At 36.1% G+C, this 24,552-nt stretch overlaps 1 protein-coding gene across 10 annotated transcripts in view; it reads right to left on the bottom strand.

Annotated features, from left to right (window-relative positions):
* Positions 1–24,552, bottom strand: part of dnah5 (dynein, axonemal, heavy chain 5) — a 242,680-nt gene that overhangs the window by 133,352 nt on the left and 84,776 nt on the right. For all 10 annotated transcript variants that reach the window (XM_073925786.1, XM_073925788.1, XM_073925787.1 and 7 more), the window contains 18 exons: positions 24,241–24,459; positions 23,889–23,951; positions 21,041–21,279; positions 17,004–17,244; positions 16,546–16,745; positions 15,349–15,502; positions 13,987–14,150; positions 11,812–11,968; positions 9,687–9,899; positions 9,385–9,609; positions 7,541–7,713; positions 6,440–6,618; positions 6,163–6,350; positions 5,043–5,237; positions 2,754–2,888; positions 1,586–1,693; positions 1,304–1,457; positions 1,075–1,221 (listed from right to left, as the gene is read on the bottom strand). In XM_073925786.1, the coding sequence (XP_073781887.1) occupies positions 1,075–1,221; positions 1,304–1,457; positions 1,586–1,693; positions 2,754–2,888; positions 5,043–5,237; positions 6,163–6,350; positions 6,440–6,618; positions 7,541–7,713; positions 9,385–9,609; positions 9,687–9,899; positions 11,812–11,968; positions 13,987–14,150; positions 15,349–15,502; positions 16,546–16,745; positions 17,004–17,244; positions 21,041–21,279; positions 23,889–23,951; positions 24,241–24,459 (3,154 nt within the window). The remainder of the gene's footprint in view (positions 1–1,074; positions 1,222–1,303; positions 1,458–1,585; positions 1,694–2,753; positions 2,889–5,042; positions 5,238–6,162; positions 6,351–6,439; positions 6,619–7,540; positions 7,714–9,384; positions 9,610–9,686; positions 9,900–11,811; positions 11,969–13,986; positions 14,151–15,348; positions 15,503–16,545; positions 16,746–17,003; positions 17,245–21,040; positions 21,280–23,888; positions 23,952–24,240; positions 24,460–24,552) is intronic.

Raw genomic sequence — 24,552 nt, 5'->3', positions numbered from 1 at the left:
TCGCAGCAGTCACACTTTTTAAATTTATTAATTTACTTGACCACAGCCTTTTTATTCATTATTTCACCGCAACTCTTCTCTTTTCATCTATTTTAATGATTATACAACTTAGTTGTGTCTCCCATATGAACACAGCTATTGTGGTCCAGCGGTTAGCTCGTTAGATTAAAACGCTGCGGACCCGGGTTCGATCCTCGTTAGAGTAACTTATTGTTTTCATTGTTAAGACATATAATACTGTTAGGGTTGTTGAACATTTGAAGTTCTAAAGCAGCTGTTTTCTCAAAAAAAGACGTGATAGTGTCATTAGAAACTGATTTGGAAATGACCTCATTTTAATATAGTCAGTCGTGAACTGAGGTGGGCCGGTCTGAGGCTTGAAACTCCAGGGCTGAAAAGGTGTCCCACTCCGGCCCTGGTGCCAAGCTATCGAGCCTAAAGGCTAATTTAAACCGTGTTCTAAACAAAAGCAACGGCATGTGATGGAAATAATATTTTCCATATTAAATGCAGTTTTTGTTTAAGCCAACACTTGCAATTTATATTTAAGAAAAGGCTTCTATTTCTTGCAACTGAACAACAGGATAAACTGATAATGTTTACCTCAGATACACCTTTATTCAGTGTTAAATGCTAAAAATGGGAGTTTGAATGCCATTTTACGTAACAATTATTTTCATACCACTGAACGCAGCAGCAGATAGTTGGCAGGCTCATTGGCTGCCAAGGTGACAGCAACCAATCTCCTGCTTGATGTAGTTAATGACATAGGAGCAAATTAGGTCACCTAATCAGCCTGCGCATGCATAGTTTCTTCACAGAACTTTGTATTTTTGAGATTTGGCTCAAAGATTTAAAACAAATGTAATAACACATGACAATAACACATACCAACAATTTACTGCATTTTGAATGATACCAATTAATAATTAATAACATTTATTTTTGTCATGTGTTACCCATATATTACACCATTTGCTCTCTCAGAAGTTTCACACGTTTCAGATTGGAAAAGTCTGGTTCTTAGATATAACGTTTGATCTTATACTTTAAAGTTACTTTGTCATGATCTACCTTTCTTTGCCCGGAGCGTTTTCCTCCAAAGGGTGGAAAAAATCCCATCAGTCCAGTCGTTGGTTGCCACATCAAGTCGACCAAACATTTGAGGTGCAGTTATAGCTTTAGGGTTCATGCGCATCTCTCTGTGAGGCTGGCCACAATCTAAACACGCATTTACAATTAAAATTGTGCATTAAAAATAATTACCAATTCAATTGTTACAGAAAATGACGTTCATTCTCACCGGTCATGGCCTTCATTAGGGTATGGATGCAGGTTGTTTTTCCTGCTCCACTGGGTCCTAATGCCATCATTCCATGACGAACTCTTTGAGTTTCATATAGCTGAATGACCTTTAACCTCCACGGTGGGTGATTGATCAGTCCAGCCTCAGTCACCTAATAGAAAATAATGAGATAAATCTCCCTTATGATTTACAGGTTTTTCTAATTACAACAAATAAACTCTTCTATAATGTTTACATCTAGAATTAGCTTTTTTATGTATGTATGATCATTCTTCCAACCTGTTTGTCTATAGCTGATTCCAGATCCGGGTAACCAGCTTTATCCAACTGAATTCCAGGGAAAAGATCTTCAATTAAACTTAGAAACAATGGCTCGTCCTCATCAATCTGAAAGAACAGGGAAAAATCTAATTTCAGTGGTTCAAAGATTTTAAAATGGAAATGTCACACTGAGAGGCAAGTAAATTTGAGAATATGTAATTCTATTATAAAACTGTAGCCCCTTTAACACATACAAATATACACCAGCTGACAAAAATATTGTGGCTATCCAAGTTTTAGGAACAACAAATAATAACTTGACTTCTAGTTGATCATTTGGTATCAGAAGTGGGTTATATAAAAGGCAACGGCCTCTAGATTACGGTTATTTTACTAAAATAAAATTTGATCATGCCTTAAGTATTTAATTAGGACAGTAAGGTCTGACTTTGCTGAGATAAAAGTCTTGTCACTGAACAGAAATAATGTTCAGTATAGAATAAAAAGTCATGCTGCAGTGGAAAAAATATTGTGTATATATTGTGCAACTGACTCTTAAAGGGAATGCGAGATGAGACTCTGATTGGTTTATTCACAAAACACACCTACAACTCATTAAGAAAATAAGCTCAACCCTGTTAGACCATGCGCCAAGGCGCAAAGCAGATTTTTCCATCCTTAAAATGGCAAAAGTGGATTCTGACACAACCTTAACGCTTTTGCGCCCTGCACTTTGCACTCTGAGCATGGATCGCCAGAATAGAGCTCTTAGTGTCACATAAACAAACGACTCAAATTTGAAGACATGTCAGAAGACGTGAGCTGAGTAAGATCCATAAGATCCAGGTAAACAATGATTGATTATTTTAACTTTCTTATAGCATTCTAGTTATGTCTTGTTTGTTGTGTGAGCAGTGTTTGGGCTAGTTGTAGATCTGTTCGGAAGAAATTCATTTAAATAATATTTTGGAAAATTGAATGAAATGACTCGAAGAAAGATTTGTTCATATCGATGAACGAGACACAAAGGTCCAAGTCAGTAAAATTATCTGAACTTCCCATTACTAGGGCATTAGGTTTGGATTATATTTTCGAATAAAAATAATGTTGCAGAATTCAAATAGATGTTAATCCAGGATCACATTGTTGGCAAAATCACACACACAATATAAACTGGCATTCTTACCAGTTTAGACAGGTTCATGTCTCGCAGAACTCTCATCACAATTGTGGACTCTGTGTCATTAGGATTGGCTCGTTTTGCAGCACCAAGAGTGCGCAGGACAGAAAGAATATTGCGGAGGCCAAAGTCATAATGAACCTAGGAGAGGAAAAAAAAATCAGCTGAAGCTCAGCAAATGTTGTGGAGATTAAATAATCAGAAATGGCAGAACATTGTCTTTTGTTTTTACCTCTTATTAATATGTATATACACCCCCTAAAATAATTTTGCTTCTTGTTCAAACTACTTATTTAAAATGAACTGAAATAACACAATTCTTGGGGGGACAACTTAATTGTTTTATGTTGAATCCACCTAAATTTGTTAAGGTAACTTGTGTTGTGACAATATGATAATAATTTTTACACATGCGACTGAATGCGGTAAAGCCCCTGAACCTCAAATAATTGCTGCTTGCAGCTTTTAAGATTTTGTTTAGACTTAAAAAAAATCACTCAGAAAAAATACAAATAAATAAAATTATCATATGGTTGCAGAGTTATTACAACCCCAAATCAGAAAAGGTTTGGACAGTATAGAAATTGTAAATAAATAAAAAAAGATACAGTAGTGATTTCCAAATTTACTTTGACTTGCACACAATATGAACACAAAATAGTTTTGTGTGGTCAACTTCATTTCATTTGTGAATATACATCCTTTCCTGTCATTAAGACCTGTAATATATTCAAAAAGAACTTGAGACAGGAGCAGTTTAAGGCTAGTAATCAGGTAAATTGGTTAAATAATGATGTAATTTGAAACATGTGATGTCAACAGGTGATTGTAATTATGATTTGGTACAAAAGCAGCATCCAAGATAGGTTTAATCCTTTAGGAGCAAAGATGGACACAAATGCCTGTTAAAAATGTACTGGTTCCAAAAGGAAGCCCTAAGTTAACAGTGTCCAGAAGTGACCTCTCTGGGCTTGGAGGCATCTGGGATGGACTATCACACAGTGGAAATATGTACCGTTTTCAGACGAATCAGTATTTCAGGTATTTTCTTTGGGATAACACCGGCTGGTCCAACCCAAAGAAAAAAGTGATCATCCAGACCAGCAACAAGTCCAAAAGCCAGGGTGTGTCATGGTCAAGTGCCCTTGGCAAAGGTGCTGTGATCGACAGTGGTGTTGTCTCCGCTAGCGATTACTTCCTGTAGTCTGTTGTAATGGCCAGTGGTGTGCTCTCTGCTGAAGTTTAACTCCTAATGAGCCAGAACTCCCAGAACTCTCTGCGCTTATCAACTCCTGCAACAGCTGACAATATTCCAGACATTCACACACAGACACAGCTGCTGCTCATTTACACTGATTACAAGGACTATAAATACACCTCACCTTCATTCACACTTGGCCGAGTCTTGTTTCACTACTGAACATTACGAAGCATTTTCTCTAGTTTGTTTCCCTGTGTTTTTGATTCTAGCCTTATTCCTTGTTCTGATTCATTGCCGCCTAGTATTTTGACCCTAATTATTGGATTACCCTTCTGACATAAACTGCATTTGGATCCCCAAGTCTTTTGTAATAGTCCACTTCCTAACAGATGGCACCATTGATGCTGAAAAGTATATAGAAATTTTGGAGCACAATATGCTACCTTTTTTGCAAGAAGAATGGAACAAAGTGAAGTTTTATAAACTAATTTTGAGAGGAGCACGTGATATGATTGAGCACTGCAGGCCACTAATCCCAAATCAGTAATAATCCAATCCGAGTGATTCTAGCTTACTATAAGTGGATCACTTTCTCCTTTTTGCCCTGTCTTCATTTTGGAAGAATCCCCGCTTCCTCCCCATCTCCTCCTTTTCTCCCCTTTCTAAAGGGGGAACTATCGAGACCTACCTGATCTCGGATCCCCTGATATGCTTACTGACCCGGCAGGAGCCCTGGGCTCAAATATCTCCGAGCTCAGGGTTCTCTCCAGGGACAGCATGCCAAACCTGCTATAAATGCTAAGCATATCTACCTGTAAGTGGGAACTCTTAAAATTACACTTGAAACACTTCATCACTTGGTGTCTTCAGTCCCTAAACGTCTTTTAAGTTTTGTGACATGGAATGACAACATTACAAAGTGGTAAATGCTTTACTGTTCCAACTTTTTTTACAATGTTTTGCAAGAACCAATATTGGAATACATGCTTATTTAAAATACAAGTAAATGTGGTTGAAGGCAAATGCGTTGATTATTGTTTTGGGTTTGTGGTTGAATATATTTTTTTATTTTCTTTTTAACTAACGATAGTCACCTGTTTAGAGAGCTGCTCCTCACACAGTTTGTACAGAGTGAAGAATTTTCTGGCCAGCTCGATATTATCAATGAAGCCACAGCTCGCCAGCTTCACCCTGATAATGATCTGTCTGTCAGGAACCATCATCGCTACAGAGCGGAAGTTGATTTTTAGATTCTCTGGAAGCTCCTGTCTGCCTGCATATCCAGGGTTCTGTAGGTATAAAAAAAGACAAAAATGCTATTGCTATGCTTTTGAGGACAGAATTATTAGGCCCCCCCTGAATTATTAGCCCCCCTGTTTATTTTTTCCCCAATTTCTGTTTAATGGAGAGACGATTTTTCCAACAAATTTCTAAACATAATAGTTTTAATAACTCATTTCTAATAACTGATTTATTTTATCTTTGCCATGATGACAGTAAATAATATTTGACTAGATATTTCCAAGACACACCTATACAGCTTAAAGTGACATTTAAAGGCTTAACTAGGTTAATTAGGCAGGTTAAGATAATAAGGCAAGTTATTTTATATCGATGGTTTGTTCTGTAGACTATCGAAAAAATGTTTAGCTCAAAGGTTTTAATAATTTTGACCTTAAATTGGGTTTAAACAATTTAAAAACTGCTTTTATCCTAGTCTAAATAAAACAAATAAGACTTTCTCTAGAAGAAAAAATATTATCAGACATACTGTGAAAATTTCCTTGCTCTGTAAAACATCATTTGGGAAATATTTAAAAAAGAAAAAAAATTCAACTAGACTAGTAATTCTGACTTCAACTGTATATTGCTGTATTGTTTTTATTAAGATCAGTATCATAAAATAGTTAATCTATTATTTAATATCTTGTTATTATCTTAATTACACCAGATTTTTACAGTCTTTCAAATTTATTTAGATGTTTTTTTATTAATAAGTACTTACAAGTATTTTGTAATGTGTTCCATGAATTTTTAATAGGAAAAAAAATGCTGGATCACATGATACCAAATCACTGGATCCCAAAATATACCAAAAATGATCTGATTAGTGACCTAATTCCTAGCTTAATATGATTAAATAATAATTAGATTAGTTACATTCTGTTTGCATTCTAATTGCATAATGACATTTTTACGAAAGCACTAAATTACCATGGTGAGGAAGATGCCAAACTCAGGATTCATCTCTACATTATCTCCATCAGTAAAAATGAAGTTCTTCCGACGTTCTTTCTTGCAGGTGAGCACAATGGCGATCTGTTGAGCTGCTACTGAAAGCACTGGCAAGTCAATGCGGTTAAACTCATCAAAACAACCCCAGGATCCAGACTGAGCAAGACCTAGAGAAATGGAAAAATGGATAAAATAAGATAGACATGAAAATATCTAATGTATTTTGTAATGTGTATTAAGAACTCATGTGTGGCACCTTTGAATATTCTTCCCAAGCCTCTAAAGTCCATCTGATCAGAACAATTGAAAACCACCACATATTTGCCCAGACAGCGGCCCATGTCCTTGGTAGTTTCGGTCTTTCCTGTTCCTGCTGGCCCAGCTGGAGCTCCTCCCATACTCATTCCCAGAGCTTGAGCTAAAGTAATGTAGCATCTGGGAAATATTGAATATTGGCTTTAAAAGTATGCAGATAAAATACTTACTTCACAAAAGAAAAGCTAAAACCACATAGGGACCAATCTTGAGACTCCAGAATTTTATATTTGTAATATAAATATATATATTACCTTCACTTTTATTTCTAATGTTTTTATTTGTGTCATTGGCTTTGTAAAACAAGTGTGAGCATTGTAATGTTTCATTATTATGCTGAATATGTTGTAAATATTTGTTTAAAGAGACAATTCCTTTTCCTTTTTTTGGAAAACTTTACAGTTTGTTTGGCATTATTCTTTGAAAAATAATATAAATTCTAAATAAAATATCAAATATGATGCAGATTAAATATAATTTGGACAAATAAAAAAATTAAAAAATAGCCGTGTAATATTCAGCCAGTAACAGCACTTGACCAGCCTCTTCACCCTTCACCCTTCTGTATTACTCCGCCCACATACAGCAACAAGCAGAGGACACTCTACAGTTTGACAAATATTGCTGCTGTTGGACAACATAATGTAATTTCGAGGCTTTTTAGTCGAGAATGTATTTGTTTAGATTGCAACTATGCAGTTTATTTATAAGGATAATGCCTATTATATAAAATATTAACATAAAATATTGTTATTTATAATTTTAGATATGAGAATTGTTTACATATGTTTACCAGAAAGCAAAAAAAAAATACTAGATGCACAATTAATGGAAAGAAATGACAAATATACAAAATGTAACATATAAAAATATATTTCTAAAAGAAAATTAAAATAAACAAAAATAACACTATATATACTATGTTCAGGGCTAAATTTATAACAGTATGATCTATGAGAAATCACATATGTCTTGCAATAATACAGAACCTAAAAGGCCCCACAGCGGGAAGAAAGAAGAAGCCTGTAATTGGCAGCAGCACCTGTCAGTGAGGGGAGTGATGACCAGCCTGTCAGTGCAGCCTAGAAACTCATTCTGGTACACAAAGCCCACATCAGTGATGTTGATCATCATCTTATCTGAGTCCTCATTGAAGTAAAAACGGCACTGCTTCAGCCATTCAAAGTCGGTGGGGCTTTTGATGTGCAAACGACACTGTGTGACAGGAAAAAGACATTCCACAGAGATTAGATTCTGCTGGGTAGTTATCTTTTAGAGGTGTCTCAGACATGTCTATGAATGCCTAAAACTGTGACATAGCGATTTGGCATTCAGTCATGATAAGATATTAAGACATCTAACCTTGCCAGCTGGCACATCTAATTGTGAGAAAGCTGATTTAGGTTTATAACATTAAGAAGCGAATCATATTGTATCTGCAATGGAAATATAAGAGGCAGTCATTAACTAAATTATGTTGGCTATTGTACAACATGTAGATTTGTTCAGCATAATAAAGCTGAACAAATGAACTGAAATGAGAAACTGACAACAATGCTCTTTTATTTATTTTACTGTATTATAGAGATGCACTGATGTATCTGATTTCTATTACCCAATATTGGATTAATTTAAAGCTATCAGAAATAATTTGAAAAAGGCTGATACTGATGGTTTATCAGTGATAGTTTACTGATTACATTGAGGAAATGAGCTGGATGTCTTTTGAATAATTCAATATAGCAAAAATAAAAACAAAACTATACATTTTGTTTATAAATTGTGGGATTAATTTACTTCTGTGTGATACGTCTGTGACCAACATTATGTGACATTATGGCAATGCACTTTGAGAAAAAAAAAGCCATAAAATCTAGCATTTTAGACATAACACCCCTTCCAACCCAAACCTAAAGGGAAACACTGTAAACTACGGCTGCACGATTAATCAAAAAAGATTGCAATCTTGATTTGACCCAACACACGATCTTAAATCAGCTTTTCTACAATTCAGCCAATTATATTTTCAAGATCAGAAGAGAAACATAAAGGCGGTCGCACAATACTTCACAGCCACGTGGACACCTCTAAATGGCCTTAAAAAGAGGCACATACTGTATTTATAAAGTAAAAATCCCCCCAAAATAAAATTTCTCGCTTAATATAATGATGTATTCGCAGCTGCATATTCATATTGAATAAAGTTTTTAACACAACCCAGACTCATTCTGAAAGCGCACCCTATATACATTTCTGGAGAGTGACAAACACGTCCCAGAAACTGCGTTTTTTTGCAGTTTTTGTTTTTAGGAATCAGTCAGAGGCCGTTGTGTACGCTTTTTGAGATCTCAAATTTCTCTTGTGCCATTCGTGCCTGCCGTCCTTGCATAAATCGACCAGAGGCCACAGTAGACTGAATGACAAACTGAATAACTGACCGAATGACTGACCCACCATCCTCCTTCTTTAAACCCAACCAATAGTGTTTTCAAAAGTAATCCAGATAAAGAAAAGCCCTCGCAGCAGCCGTATTTTTACCAAATGTTCTGTTTTTTACTTATTTTTTTTGGCTTTTGTTTTTGTCTTACCTGCTTTCTAGAACCGTTCTCCGCCGTACTCAAAGCCTGTCATCAAGGTCAGTTACAAATTGGTAACAGCGGAAAAGTCACCCATACTAGGGTAAGCAGTCAGCTGGTAAGCGCGAAAAGGTACGACGTCATACTGCCCCGTAGCATTTGTTTATAACACAAAATACAGTCATACGTTCTTCTGGCTATATAATTCGAGATCTCCAGAAATGTATATAGGGCTACGTTTTCAGCATGAGCTTATGTTGTTTTAATGAGCAGCCATTACATTATCAAACTAATGGAATCTGGCACTCACCAAATCATCAAAGATGTCCCTCTGGTGTACATGAATGGTGATTAGTGTTTCATACTTTGTCCGTTCAACAGCTCCAAGGTCCTTAGTAGTCATGTCAATCAAATTGTTGAGGAGCTCAAGAAAGAACTGGTTGGTTTTGCTCATGATCTTCCGGTCATATCTGGCATTGCTCAAAGCATCCTCTGAATCCTTTGTCCAGATCATCTGGATACCTAGTAAACCAACCTAAAGCCCAGAAACCAGCAGTCTGCTCACTATGTGTTTACACTGAAATGAGGCATTGCTGTTAGTATTTTAAATACCTGTGCAGGAAATGAGTCCAAAAATTCGATCAACTCAAAGCCAGAGTCTTGAATGGCAAGCGCAGCCTGACGGATGACGAGGTGCAAAGACCTCTGGGATTCCTTCAGTAGCGCATTAAGCCAGACCTCAACATTGCCCTCCGCTATGACTGGCTTGTCTAGCTCAATGGTTTCGCCCTCTCGTGATGATATCGCCAGAATCTTATCATACATCTGAAAGCAAAACCAGAGTTAATAATTTTTTTCGTAAAGCAGACACAATGATCAGCACAAATAAGTACACCCATTTTGAAAATGAATATTTTTATCCATTTATCAATGAATATAGGTAATATATTTTAGAGTATTGGAACAAAATGGATTTATTAAACAGATATATATTTTTATACAGTCACCAAACATCACACAACATCTAGAACTAGAAGGATAATACATTTCAATTCATGCAAAATATAGCAAAAAATAAATGACAAATTACAAAATTTCAACTTAACTTTATGTTTTTTTGGGTTTGTTTATCTTGATTATTCCACTTTTATGAACTATTATTTAATTTAATGTAATACTTTCCCTAACAGATTAACTAATTTGGTTGTACTCATTTTTGAACTGTTATTGTAAGTTATATTGTTAGATTAGTTACAGATTTGGCTTCAGTACTGATTAATCTAATTTATATGCACAAATATATTATTGTAAAGCATCCTATAAAAATGAATTTAAAAGATTTTGAGGGGTGTACTCATATGTGCTGAGCACTGTATTTTAAAGCCAAAAACAGGGTTAACACATTATTTTAAGGTGTGCTTGTTACACGTTCGATACACCTACCATAGCAATAACAACTAATTACGAACAATTATATGCAACTAACCCTAAACATAACCTGCATTCTAACCATAAAGTAAGTACATATAATCACTTACTATTACTTAGTAGTTATCACTGGAACTACTAGAATACTAGACACTGTATTAGAATGTCTATAGCTGTCATTTTGATGTCCATTTATTGCAAATAAATTAATTATTGCAAAGTCATATTTACATTCAAAGTTTCCTTTGAGGTTTTAGAAACCTTTTTATGAAGTCATTACAATAAAAATACAATCTTTTTGTAATATAGCCTATAATTGAGATTTGCTAGAACCCCCCTTGAAGGTACGTATACCTCTCTGACAAACGGAGAGAGCAGAGTTTTTCACCACAGTGAAGATGTTGTTTTAACAGACATTTCTGAAGTAAAGTTATGTTTTTGCTATCAGGAAGTTATGTTTTTGTTAGCAGAAAGTTGCTAGGCAACAGAGGCAAGCATATTCAGAGGCACGGAAAAGGAAAAAAAAGGACACTGAAATGCGGTCAATTTGACCGTTATGGTCAAGATTACTCAGAACTCTTTTGTGTTTTGTAATTTGAAAAAAAAAAACAACTGTTAGTATGAAATATACACACATTAAGAAAAGCTAGGGTTCTATAGTTATGAGTTTTATTTTAACAAAATTACTAAATTTAAAATTGGTCATAATGACCGCCTCTGTAGTTCTAGTGTTAAATGAGTGTTACTAAAGAAAAACAGATCTAAAACATGAACATGACAAAAACTGCTGCAGAGTTTTTGTTGAAATGGAAGATCAGTTATTATTATTTAAGAATTTAATTTTTATTTTCATTCATTCATTTTCCTTCAGCTTAGTCCCTTTATTTATCATTGGTCACCACAGCGGAATGAACCGCCAACTTATCCAGCATATGTTTTACGCAGCAGATGCCCTCCCAGCCGCAACCCAGTACTGGGAAACTCTATACACACTTGCATTCACACTCATACACTACGGCCAATTTAGCTTATTCAATCCCGGAGGAAACCCATGCGAAGACAGTGGATGCAAAACATGCAAATACCACACAAAAATGTCAACTGACCCAGCCAGGGCTCAAACCAGCGACCTTCTTGCTGTTAGGCGATCGTTCTACCCACTGCGCCACTGTGACGTCTTTATTTTTATTTTGTTTAATTAAATTTTATGTAGTTTAATTGCATATATATATATATATATATATATATATATATATATATATATATATATATATATATATATATATATATATGTTTAAGTGGTGATCACCTTTTCATGGAATCGGACACATTTGATATTGTCAAAGATGTTGAGAAGGTGAGCCTGGATGGTGTGTGAGTCAGATGCTTGACCCAGAATCTCCAGCAAAGCAGGATCTGATACAAAGAAGAAACGTGGAAACAGCAATCGCTTCTTCTCCAGATACCTGTAAAGCAGAAAAAATGCATCAAACTAGCAGTACTATAAAAACTTCCACTTCAACCTGACAAATATAGAAAACATAATAGACTTTTTTATTCAATAATAATAAAAAAAAAATGTATCACTTTTTTCATCTCAAACTAGCTATAATCTGTGACAAAAGAATTGTAAAGTTTTTAAGGGGAATTATTACGCCCATTTTAACAAGATGTAAAATAAGTCTCTTATGTCCCTAGAATGTACAGTTGAAGTCAGAATTATTTTTTTATGATTATTTTTTTTTATATACTTAGCAAATGATGATTAACAGAGCAAGGAATGTTTCACAGAATGTCTAATAATATTTTTTTTTCTTCTGGAGAAAGTCTTATTTGCTTTATTTAGGCTAGAATAAAAGCAGTTACAAATGTTTTAACCCCGTCAGACCCTGCTTCCATTACAATGGACATCACATAACGTCACATTTTTCTGAAATTTACAACATAATTCAGGTCTGAAGGGGTTAAACATAATTTTTTAGATTAACTTTATTAGCCCATTTAAGCCATTAACCTAGTTAAGCCTTTAAATGTCACTTTAAGCTGAATAGAAGTTACTTGAAAAACATCTAGTAAAATATTATTTACTGTCATCACGACAAAGATAAAATAAATCAGTTATTAGAAATGAGTTATTAAAACTATTATGATTAGAAATGTGTTGAAAAAATCATCTCTCTGTTAAACCAAAATTAGGGAAAAAAATAAAGGGGAAAAAAACAGGGGGGCTAATAATTCAGGCCCTGTTTACACTAGTGCGTTTAAGTTTTAGATCAAAAACGATCCCCGTCCACACTAGCGTTTCACCAAGCGTTTCTGAACATATCTCCGTCCACACTACGCCACCAAAAACGTACATCACGTGCCCATTCGCGCACTCTGGGCATGCACGTTCTAGTATAAACAGGAAGCATGTGTCTCGCTCGGCATTTGGTTATTGTAAGTCAACAAAAGCTGATTGAACAATAAACGCGAAGGCAAAGAGAGCAAGAGAGGTATTTTTGTGGATAGACGACGAGGTCGAGTTGTTACAAAACGTAACAAATTAATAACTGCACAATGACGCCTAAAACAGACAATAGTGCAAAACCATTTCTGTGTCCATGTTGTTGTTTACAGTGAAGGCTGGTCTGTCGTCTCCCGGTAGCGTTAAAGCCATGTGTTATAGTCACGTGATAGGGGCTTGACGAATAAGGGAAGGATACGCAAAGAAACAAAAGCCCCAATCAGGTAGCGAGTCTCAGTAGCCCCGCCTCCATTTTCAGATGTCTCAGTTTTTCCCCATCCACACTGAGATGGAGCAGCAGCGTTTCAGAATGAAAACGGGCTCTCCAGCGTTTCCAAAACGCTCCGTTTTTGGCGCTTGAAAACTCTGGCGTAGTGTGGACGGATGGCTTAACCAAAGCAAAATGTATACGTTTTCATACTAAAACGCATTAGTGTAAACGGGACCTCAGACTTCAGCTGTATATGTGAAGTTTCAGCTCAAAATACTCCACAAATAATTTTTTATAACTGCCCCTTTTAGGCTTTGACCAAAATTGTGCCATTTTAATGACTGTCGTTTTAAATTCAAATGAGATTGTGCTCCCAGCCCTCTGTAAGGGTGGAGCTATAAACATCTATTTGGCCTACGTGGCAGCTTTAAATCCCTAATGGCGAACGGCTGCTTCTCACTCAGGGCTGTTTATGCTAATGAGGGAGAGATCTTCAATAATCGGCGGGGCTTTCCCCATCCATGACATGACATGTACAAAGGGAGAATGCCAATCAGTTTCTATACAGACTGTTTTTATGAAGTGTGATTACAAAAAATATAAAATCAATCAAATTTGACCACTAAAAGCTGGATATACTCAGACACTGTTGCCACACAACTGTGTTTAAATGCTTTAGAAAAGTGAGTTTTGCATAATAGGTCCCCTTTAAGAAAATGGATATGAAACTGTTATGAAAACATGACTGATAAATAGAAGCGGCATACCCTGTGAGTGACTTTTGACACATCTCTAGCTGTTCCAGCAGATGAGGCAGCAGCTGACCCATAGTCTCATCTCCCACACACGACTGGACTACATTGGGCATTTCATGAGCTCGAGTCATGATTTTCACCCAAGATTTGTCAATGTTGGAGAACCGCTTTGCCTCCTAAAAGAGATTTATTTTATTTTATTTTTTTACTGTAATTGCGTTTTAACATTTAATATTTCAGTCTTGTCAAAAAACATCTTGAAAACAAAATAGACCAAACATAAAAACTTTGGTCTAAGACCAAACAAAACTGACAAGATTCCAGGGAGAAGCAATGTGGCTGTCTGCACCAAACACAATGCAACATGACAGAAATATTTAAGTATCAGCCTGCACTCCCAATGAAATAGTAAATTCAATAAATACTGTACATATTAAACCTTTTTAACATTAATAATAGGCTATACTGACACAGTTCTGACTTTCATTTTCAAACCGTCTGCTATGATGGTTTATTGAAGGACATGCCTTTCTATAAATGTATTGTACCTTAGGTTGTTGATTTTTAGAAGGATTCTGTCTAAGATGGTAAACAAATGCATGGTTTATGTGACATTGGTTGTGTTACTTTACATGACCACAAGCTAATGCTATATAATACTGTTACACATCCAACATTGAAGAGAGCAATGTGTAGAATGCATTTTGATAGTTTACTTGTAGATGACAGTATAACCCACATAAAAATACTATAGTAATATACAAAGAGTTGTAAAAAAAAAAAAAAAAAAAACTATATATATATAATTTCATTTATATATATATATATATATATATATATATATATATATATATATATATATATATATATATATAATTTTTTTTTACAACTCTTTGTAAATGAATGTTCCAGCATACTGTACTATGCTTTATAGTTATTAAATGATAAACTATAATAAATATTGTAGTGTATTGTAGTTTTACTTTTTACTACAGCAAATTGCAATGTATTGTAGTATTACATACCCTACAGTGTAGAAAATGATTATTTTTTTTATATTAGTGTAGTTTTTGTTACCATAGCAACTACTTTTCTATAGTATGGCTCAAAAAAAACTATAGTATTTTTTTTATGTGGAAATCTATCCATCCATTCATCCTAAAAACTTCAACAACAACAACAACAACAAAAAAAAAAACTGTACGGTATAGCGCTCTTTTATCAAATTATTTCATTTCTATTATGTTCAGTTGGTAGATGTGGCCTTAAAAACCGCCTAAGTCAATGTCCCCTTACTTTTTTTTTCCCTGTGCTTCATTCCTACTAAAAGCTAGGTGTTGATGTATGGGAGTGAGGTTGGATTACTGATATTACCTTCGGCAGCTGTTTGGCTATGTCTCCACCTACAAAAACAGCCTCGAGGTAAATCCAGAGGTTTTGAACTGTCATCCAGTTCTCGATGATATCTGTTGTGTTGGACAGATTCTGAACCCACTTCTGGATTTGGGCTTTGAATGGTGTGTTGTATCTAAAATGTATAAGCCATGTGCACCAGAAGATAAGTCAAAAAAGTGTCTTGATCCTTTCTGTTTTTATAGCCCTATGCTTTATAAAGTGCACCGAATATAGGGTATACGTTACAACATGAAATTAAATCCACAATGTAACAGTCTATAGGCTAAAACAAAGGATAGTTAACAAAAAATGAAAATTCCTTCCTTCATATGTGCCAAACATGTCTGAGTTTCTTTTTTTTATTAAATACAGAAGAAAAACTGTAAACCTGTAACCATTGTTGCTGGAAACCTGTAACCATTGAATTCAATAGTATTTATTTTTCCTAATATGGAAGTCAATGGTTACAGGTTTTCAGCTTTTTTTATATATATTTTTGTTTGTGTTCAATAACAAAAAAAATTATGAGTATCAAACTATTTGAGGGTGAGTAAATAGTGAGTATATTTTCATTTTGGGTGAACTATCCCTTTACTACATAATTAAACAATTCATTTATATATCAATACAGTAAGTAGCATAAATAACACTTGGGCTGTATACAAAATCACCCCTAAACACATAAATAGTGCACTATTTAAGAGAGCAGCCATTTCTAATGATGTCTGACACCATAGTGGACTCAATCAATCCCACAATGCACAGCAATAATGATTGTACAACCAACCAATTTAATATTCATTCATTCATTTTCTTGTCGGCTTAGTCCCTTTATTAATCTGGGGTCACCACAGCGGAATCCACCGCCAACTTATCCAGCAAGTTTTTATGCAGCGGATGCCCTTCCAGGTGCAACCTATCTCCGGGGAACATCCATACACACTCATTCACATTCATACACTACGGACAATTTAGCCTACCCAATTCACCTGTACCGCATGTCTTTGGACTGTGCTGAACTGAGCTGAGGTTCGAACCAGCGACCTTCTTGCTGTAAGGCGACAGCACTACCTACTGCGCCACTGCCTCGCCCCACCGATTTAATATAAACTATATATATACTACTGTAACTACCTAAATTTTCCAGAGAATTTAAGTGTTGTTTTAATGGCTAACCTGTTGCTCATAAGGGAGCCAAGCACCATCAGGCTGTCCTCCATGTTAGTGATGATCTCAGAAGTACTGTCTCCTCGCAAAAGAAGCTCACCTCGGGTTTTGAATTGGGCAAACGTAAAGGTCTTGTTGTCCCATTCTGCAATTACTTGTTTGAGTTTCTGCTCAATATCCCGCTCCTTCACAGCACTGATGCAGATGTCCTGTTCAAATGTTGGTACAATTACAATGGACCCCATTACTTTATTAAGCAGATTTTGCCAGCTTTAAGGTCAAAAGTCCAAACAGATGAATATACAGAGTTCCCACTTTATGCCAAATTTCCTCAATTATCCCTGATTTCATTGACAAAAAAGATGACTGTTCATGATATTTTCAGAATTTTCATTCGGTATATGGTATTTAAGAAATTCCATGACCCATGGAAACCCGATAAATAATTATAATACAAAAATTCTGACCTCGATTTCTTCTTTGTACTTCAACAGAGGGGCTTCCATTATGTTGCGAAGCTTAAAGTTATCCGTTTCAACCTCAAAGGTGTGACCTGTCACCTCAGTAATCCTCTTCCAGTGTCGCGTCATCATGGCTTTGTTAGTCATAAGATCCAGCAGGGGGCAGCACTCACTAAATTCGTCAATCGTTTTTTTCAGGTCCATAAATGCCTGCCACTCTTTAAGGCCCCTTGGCAGTTTGCGGCACCTACAAAAACAAAACAAACATTTAGGGCTCTATTTTGACGGTCCATGCGCAGAGTGCAAAACGCAGGGCGCAAACACATTCAGGGCTTGTCAGAACGCGTTTTTGCTAATTTAAGGACGGGAAAATTCGCTTTGCGCCGTGGCGCATGGTCTAAAAGTGTTGAGTTTATTTTCTTAATGAGTTATAGGTGTGTTTTGAGAATAAACCAATTAGAGTCTCATCTCCCATTCCCTTTAAGAGCCAGCTGTGTCACGCCAAGAGCGCATTCGCTATTTACAGGACGCAAGAAGTCTAAGTGGAAAAAATAAGCATTTTACTAGCAAACAGTTAACAGTTGACAGTTTTTTAACAGAAAACTGTTAAACAGAGCATCTACTGCGTGAGAATGAGAGATAATGGATCTACTTTCACATTCGCTCTTGGATAGGGAAACCTTGACGCACAGACATTAATTAGCCTATAAATAATTAATTTTGTTTGTTAAGTGCAAATATTCGTTTCAAAACTATTTCTAAATTCAGCTCTAATTTCCAGCAAACGAATAAATGAACAATAATAACAAAATGTGGCCAAAAACTTGAGTTATATCCTAAAAAACATGCTGTGACCCATATGGTCTAAAACCTGACAGGTGGGCAAATCTAAGCTTGTTTTTAATAAAACAAATATAAATATGGATATAATAAATAATACTGCTAATAATAATAACATTACAAAAAAGCAAATTGTTATGAATGAACTGAAAAAGCCTCCCGAGATGAAGAAGACATAAAAGCAGTGATTTTTCATAATTATGTAGGCTAGAAAATAATATGTTTTGTAATGTTTTAATCCTTTATATTTATATTCTATATCTATTCTTATTATATACTATATACATCCTTAATATTAAATTTTTTTCATATGTAAAGATATTTGCCTATTGCTCTTTTGTGCGTATTAAGCAGTGTGTAAGCGAGGCGCAAATCTGCGCTGGAGTTTAGACCGGGTTTGTTTTGGTCTAATGAAAAATCTATTATAGTTTCTCAAAATAGCAACGCGCCAGCAGTGCGCCTCAGAACGCCTTCCTTTTTAGACCAGAATGCCTATGGGCGCACATTTGAGAGCTAATGCATTTGCTATTTAAACAGCATAGCGCAACGCCTCAAAAAGACTCTTGCGCCAAGCTGAAACTTCCAAAAGACTATTGCGCCGCGCCTTGCGCCACATTGCGCCGGGCGTATGATAGGGCCCTTAGTCTTTAAACTTGTTCACATTTAAATAAAACTGTTATTAGCTTTGTAATTTTGTATCCATTACTAAAGGCCCATTTACACCAAGCATGATAACTATAAATATAATGATAAATATAAATGCATCCACACTGACAAATGACACATTTTTTTTTAGTTCATGCTTTTCATTTGGCATTAACCCCTTATAACCAGCAGAAGTCCTAAATGTGCAACCAGCGATGCTGACCAATGAACCTTATTTAAAAGCATACGTATAAATACATTTAAAAAATAATAATTAAAATACTGATCATAGTCATCTGTGGTGGAAAAAAACAATAAACTTTTTGGTATCACTATTTTGATGGTCCCTTTAGCGCATTTTGTTGAATTTAAATTATGTTGCATCTACATGCCAACTAATTCTCATTAGATTATAAGCAGACTGTTAGGTTGGGGTTGGGGTTAGGCTAATACTATTTCTACAGTAAAGCATGGTGGTGGCAGCATCATGGTGCGGGGATGTTTTTTAGCAGCAGGAACTGGAAGACTAGTAAGGATAGAGGGAAAGATGAATGCAGCAATGTACAGAGAGATCCTGAATGAAAACCTGCTTCAGAGTGCTGTTGACATTAGACTGGAGCGACGGTTCATCTTGCAGCAGGACAATGACCTAAAGCACACCGCCAAAATATCAATGAAGTGGTTTCACAACAACTCAGTGAATGTCCTTGAGTGGCCCAGTCAGAGCCCAGACCTAAATCCTATTGAACATCTCTGGAGAGATCTGAAAATTGCTGTACACCGTCGCTTCCCATTCAACCTGATAGAACTTGAGATGTACTGCAAAGAGGAACGGGCTGTGCCAAGCTTGTGGCATTATATTCAAAAAGACTTGAGATTGTAATTACTGCCAAGAGTCTATCAACAAAGCATCGAGCAAAGGCTGTGAATACTTCTGCACATGTGATTTTTCAGGTTTTAATTTTTTATAAATTTGCAACAATTGAAAAAAAATTTTTTTTTTCACATTGTCATTATGGGGTATTGTGTGTAGAATTTTGAGGAAATAAATTAATTTATTCCATTTTTAGAACTGCATCTTCATCATTATATTTATAGTTATTGTGCTTGTTGTGAATGAGCCCTAAGGGGATAGTTTAAATTTACTCAATTTTTACTCAACCTCAAGCGATTGTAAACCTTTCTGAATTTCCTTTTTTCTTTTAACACAAAATAATTTGAAGAATGCTAAAAAACCTGCAACCATTGACTGCTATAGTAAGAAAAACACAACCCAGACTCATTCTGAAAACGTACCTCTATATACATTTCTGGGGAGCGCCAAATACATTCCAGGAGCTACTTTTTAATCTTTTGCAGTTTTTGTTTTCCCAAATCCATCAGGGGCCGCTGCGTATGCATTTTGAGATCTCAAATTTCTCTTGTGAGTGCCATTAATGCCTGCTGTTCTCATGTAAATCCACCAGAGGCCACTGTCAACTGACTGACTGACTGACTCACTGACCAACCGACCGATCCCCATACCCACCCACCGCCTTACCTAAACCGATAGTGTTTTCAAAATCCAAAAAAGAAAAGCCCTCTGATTTTTACCACATTGTCAGACCCCATCCTCACCCTGTTATTTACTTGTTTATTTTAGTTTTTGGCTTTTGTTTTTGTCTTACCTGCTTTCTAGAATAGTTCTTTACTGGAGTTGAACCCTGTCGTTAGTCAACTAAGCTCTGCGTCTCAAATCCTCCGAAGCACATATCGAGCCACAGCACAAACTGGTTACAATAGGAAATCCGCCCATATGGAGGTAAGCACGAAAAGGAACGCCATCCAACCACCCCACAGCGTTTGGTATAAAGACGAAATGCTGCCACACGTACTTCTGGCTACATAATTCATGCTCTTCAAAAATGTATATAGGGCTATGTTTTCAGAATAAGCCTACGTTGGGAAAACAAATACTATGGAAGTCAATGGTTACAGGTTGTCAGTATTCTTTAAAATATCTTCTTTCATGTTTAACAGAAGAAAGAAACTCATAAATGTCTTGTTCTGCGTTTAACTTTATTTGTTGCACGGGGCGTGCAGTAATTAAATAAGGAGATGAACAGTGAGTACCAACAACTTCCAGCTTTAATCCACAACGTGGACAGGTTAACCATCACTAGTAGACTCCTCTACTAGTCGTCAATTAGTGTCCCAAATATTTAGTGCTTACGTGAATATTACAATAAAGATTTTAAACAAGTGAAGGGGAAGTAAATTATGACAGAATTGTCATTTTTGGGTGAACTATCCCTTTAAGCATATGTTGTAAACCATGAAGATGCCATAAGAAAACTCTCCATTCATACTATCGTTCTGAAATTATTTTTGTGCTACGCTCCAGAACAGCTGACCTTAAATTCAATCCATGAACAGCATGGAGAATTAATCTATTCTCTGGGAAGCTTCTGCACAATTGAAATCCCCTGGTGGCTTCATGCTTTTCAATGTAACTTATTACGTGACTGCTAGAGAGAATGGATCGTGGAAATTTCGTTTGACTTCTGTGACCTTCTCACCTCGCCTGAAAATCCAGAAGTTCATTGTTAATTCTGTCGATGTGGATGTCGGCCCATGAGATGTCATAGTAGCCATTGACTGTGTCGATCACGCTGTTGTAGAGTCCATAGAGCTTTTGCAGAAGCGTCAACTGCTTCCTGATCTCAAGCAGCTGAGGATGCTGGGTAACAGGTAGGCCAAAAAGTTCCTCCCCACCTGTGAATGTGATGTACTTGCGGAACAGGTTGTCAAAGCGATTCTGTGGAACACCAGATCATTTTGAGGTAAATAACCAAACAAAGCATTTAGTTATATGTATACACATATGAAATAAACATAATGGCTGCGTCCGAAATCGCATACTTCCCTACTATATAGTATGTGAAAAACAGTATGTGAGATGATTGGTATGTCCAAATTCATAGTATTCAAAAAACAGTAGACAAGAAGTGTTCAAATGACCTACAACTTTTTCTATGATTCTGTACACTATAAAACTACAAAGCTTTTTGTGAGTTGACTCAACTTTCAACCCAAGTACTCTGCATTTGACCCGATTTAAGTTGAGCAAACTCAAAAATGTCCTGAAGCTGGTTGCATTAATTTTAAGTTATCAACAGTGTAGTGGACGCCACACTGTAAAATGTTTCCCTTGGTTAAACTTACAAACTCATCATAGATGTTGTTGATGTAGATGTAGTAGAAGTGATTGTGGTAGTAGTAGTAGTAGTAGTAGTAGTAGTAGTAGCAGTAGACGTTGTTGTATTAGTTGTAGCAAACGCTATAGTAGTATCAGTAGTGGTAGTCATTGTTGTAGTAGTATCAGTATTAGTAGACATTGTAGTAGTAGTAGTTGTGGCTGTAGTAGAAGTAGTAGTTGTAATATAAGTAACTTTCTGTAGTAGTAGTTGGTGTAGCGCTTGTGATTTATTATTATTGTCAGTTATCATTACTGTTGTCCTTTCTTTCTTTTTACTTTCATTTTTACTATCATACATTAATAAGCATTGTTGTTACTCCCTACCTCTGACTGGTTTCTTTCTATATATTTTATTTATATCTGTGACACTTGCTTCATTTATTGACTGTTATTGTTCCTTATGTATGTACTCTGACCTGTCCACCAAGTTACCTTTACATGCATACACACACACACACACACACACAAAAGCACATACCAGTACCTGACTATATTGTTGTTGTTTTTGTTTTGTTGCTTAGTTTTTGTTATTTGTTAAGGTTTTCTTGTATTTGTATGATTTTTGCATATTCTAATAATAAAAAAACAACTTACAAACTCATCTTGAAAATGTGAATACAGCATATCATAAAACATGCGATAGTTTATTCTTATATCTATGTAAAATAGATGATGCTTACACAGCAGTAATGATGTGAGAACATTTTTTTGGCCGAGAAAAGAAAAGAAGTAAAAACAACTAACCTCCATTCCAATATACAGATATTTCTCAAATTGATTTTACATAACCTTAATAGTTTGTTAAACTAGTAATAGTAGGTAAAACTACTTCTATTATAAAGCCGTGATCACACTGCACTTTTCGCTCCATAGACTTCCATTCATAAGCATTAAAATGCGGAGACCAGAAACGCAAGCAAGTGCCACAAGTTTCACATTTCACTGCATTCGAAAGTTCAAGCTTGGTGAATTCTTACCTGCGAAATCACGTCAGGTGATTGCGTGAGACCAATAGAAGATCATTTAAAAGGAGAAATTTAAAATATGGAGCAGTCGCTCATTTTTAGTGTCTAATCATATTGTTTAACCCCGCCCCTTTTCGCAGCGCCGTACGACAGAATTTTGCAAGTACAAGCTCTAGTGCAGGGGTGACCAAGGCTGCTTATGAAACCGCCTACTACTCACTAGGTACTGCATTTGAATTTAAACGTACTACTTGGCTGTTAGAAAGGTACATTCTATACAGTATGAATGTGAAAAGTATGAATGGAATTCGGACCTACTACATCCGCCATTTTCTCATGGTCACGTGACCTTCCTGCGTCAGTTGTGTCACTTTTCTCCCATTCATGAATTCTCTCATGGAGCATCATGGGATAGCGAAGCATGCATTGGATGCGCACTCCAGAATCTCGCCGGAAGTAGTAAGCCATCCGGGTACTTCTCGCATACTTATTTTTGAATTCTATGAGTTCAGACATACTACTCGGCTCGCATACTGTTTTTAGCGTACTATATAGTAAGAAGTATGCAGTTTCGGACACAGCTCAACCCTGTTCCTGGAGATCTACCTTCCTGCAGATTTCAGTTGCAACCCATATCAAACACACCTGCCTGTAATTATCAAGAGCTCTTCAGGTCCTAATTAATTGGCTCAGGTGTGTTTGATTAGGGTTGGAGCTGAACTTTGCAGGAAGGTAGATCTCCAGGAACAGGGTTGAACACCTCTGCTCTAGTGTGACCGCAGCTTAAGTCGCTTTGGACAAAAATGTCTGCTAAATGACTAATGGTAAATGTAATTTCCATGACTTTTCCAAAACCTTGTGGGCTTTCCTGTTTTTCCAAAACATTTCCAGGCCAGGAAAATGCCATGTCAAAATTCCATAAATTTTCCAGGTTTTCTATGACCGTATGAAGCCTGATATTTATAAATATTTAGTGATTTATAAATATTTGATTATAAATATTTATTGAGCATCTCTTCTAAAAATCGAAATGTCTAAAAATCTCATCATCTTCTTATGAATCCAGTCTCATGTCTCGTCTTATTTTGTTGCATATGTGTCTTGTCAAACTCCTACTAATTACAAATTAGTCACTAAGAGAAAAAAATAGCTTATGTTTGCAAAAGCAGCTATTATGCATAACAAAATTACCCAATAATGTACCTGAAACATAATAAGCCTGTCACTGGCATCCTGTGGAGCCAATCCGACCACCATGGGACCATCCTAAGGATTTAAAAAGCACAAAACAAGAGAAACATATGGACATATTCTTAATTTATGATAAACAACCGCTTTAGTTTTCCCAGAGTACACAGGATACATAACTAGCTTTAAAGATTGCTCTGATTTTTCCGCAGCTTGATTTCTAGCACTTTATGTTTCAGAACACCCAAAGGAATATAAATGCAGGAAAACAACTGTGTTTGGGCTTGAAAGTGTAATTGCCTTAGGGATCGTCTCAAAGCAAAAAAAAAGGGGGATAAAGAGAGTTCACAGGCCCCTCAGGACTCACCCTGTCATAGTCGTGGTAGAAATGCTGGCAGTCTTCCACAAAGGTCTCCACGTTTTTGATGAGTTCTCCCCTGAATTTTGGTTGAAGGGACACCAGCTCGTTCTGCACCTCGGTGCTACGGGAAAGCAGTTTCTCCCAGGTGTACCGGAGTGTGTCCACTTTTTCTGCTTCCTCTTTGGCAATCAGCAATCCATACTTATGCAGCATGCTGTATGATTCCTGCAGGACAAAGAAGTAATATCACAGAACATATTATAAAATACAACACACACACTCACCGGCCACTTTATTAGGTAAACCTTACTAGTACTG

Source organism: Danio rerio, chromosome 16 (assembly GCF_049306965.1).
Source record: "Danio rerio strain Tuebingen ecotype United States chromosome 16, GRCz12tu, whole genome shotgun sequence".
Classification (NCBI taxonomy): domain Eukaryota; kingdom Metazoa; phylum Chordata; class Actinopteri; order Cypriniformes; family Danionidae; genus Danio; species Danio rerio.
Note: the sequence above shows the minus strand (reverse complement) of the source record. Positions and strands in the feature narration are given on the sequence as shown.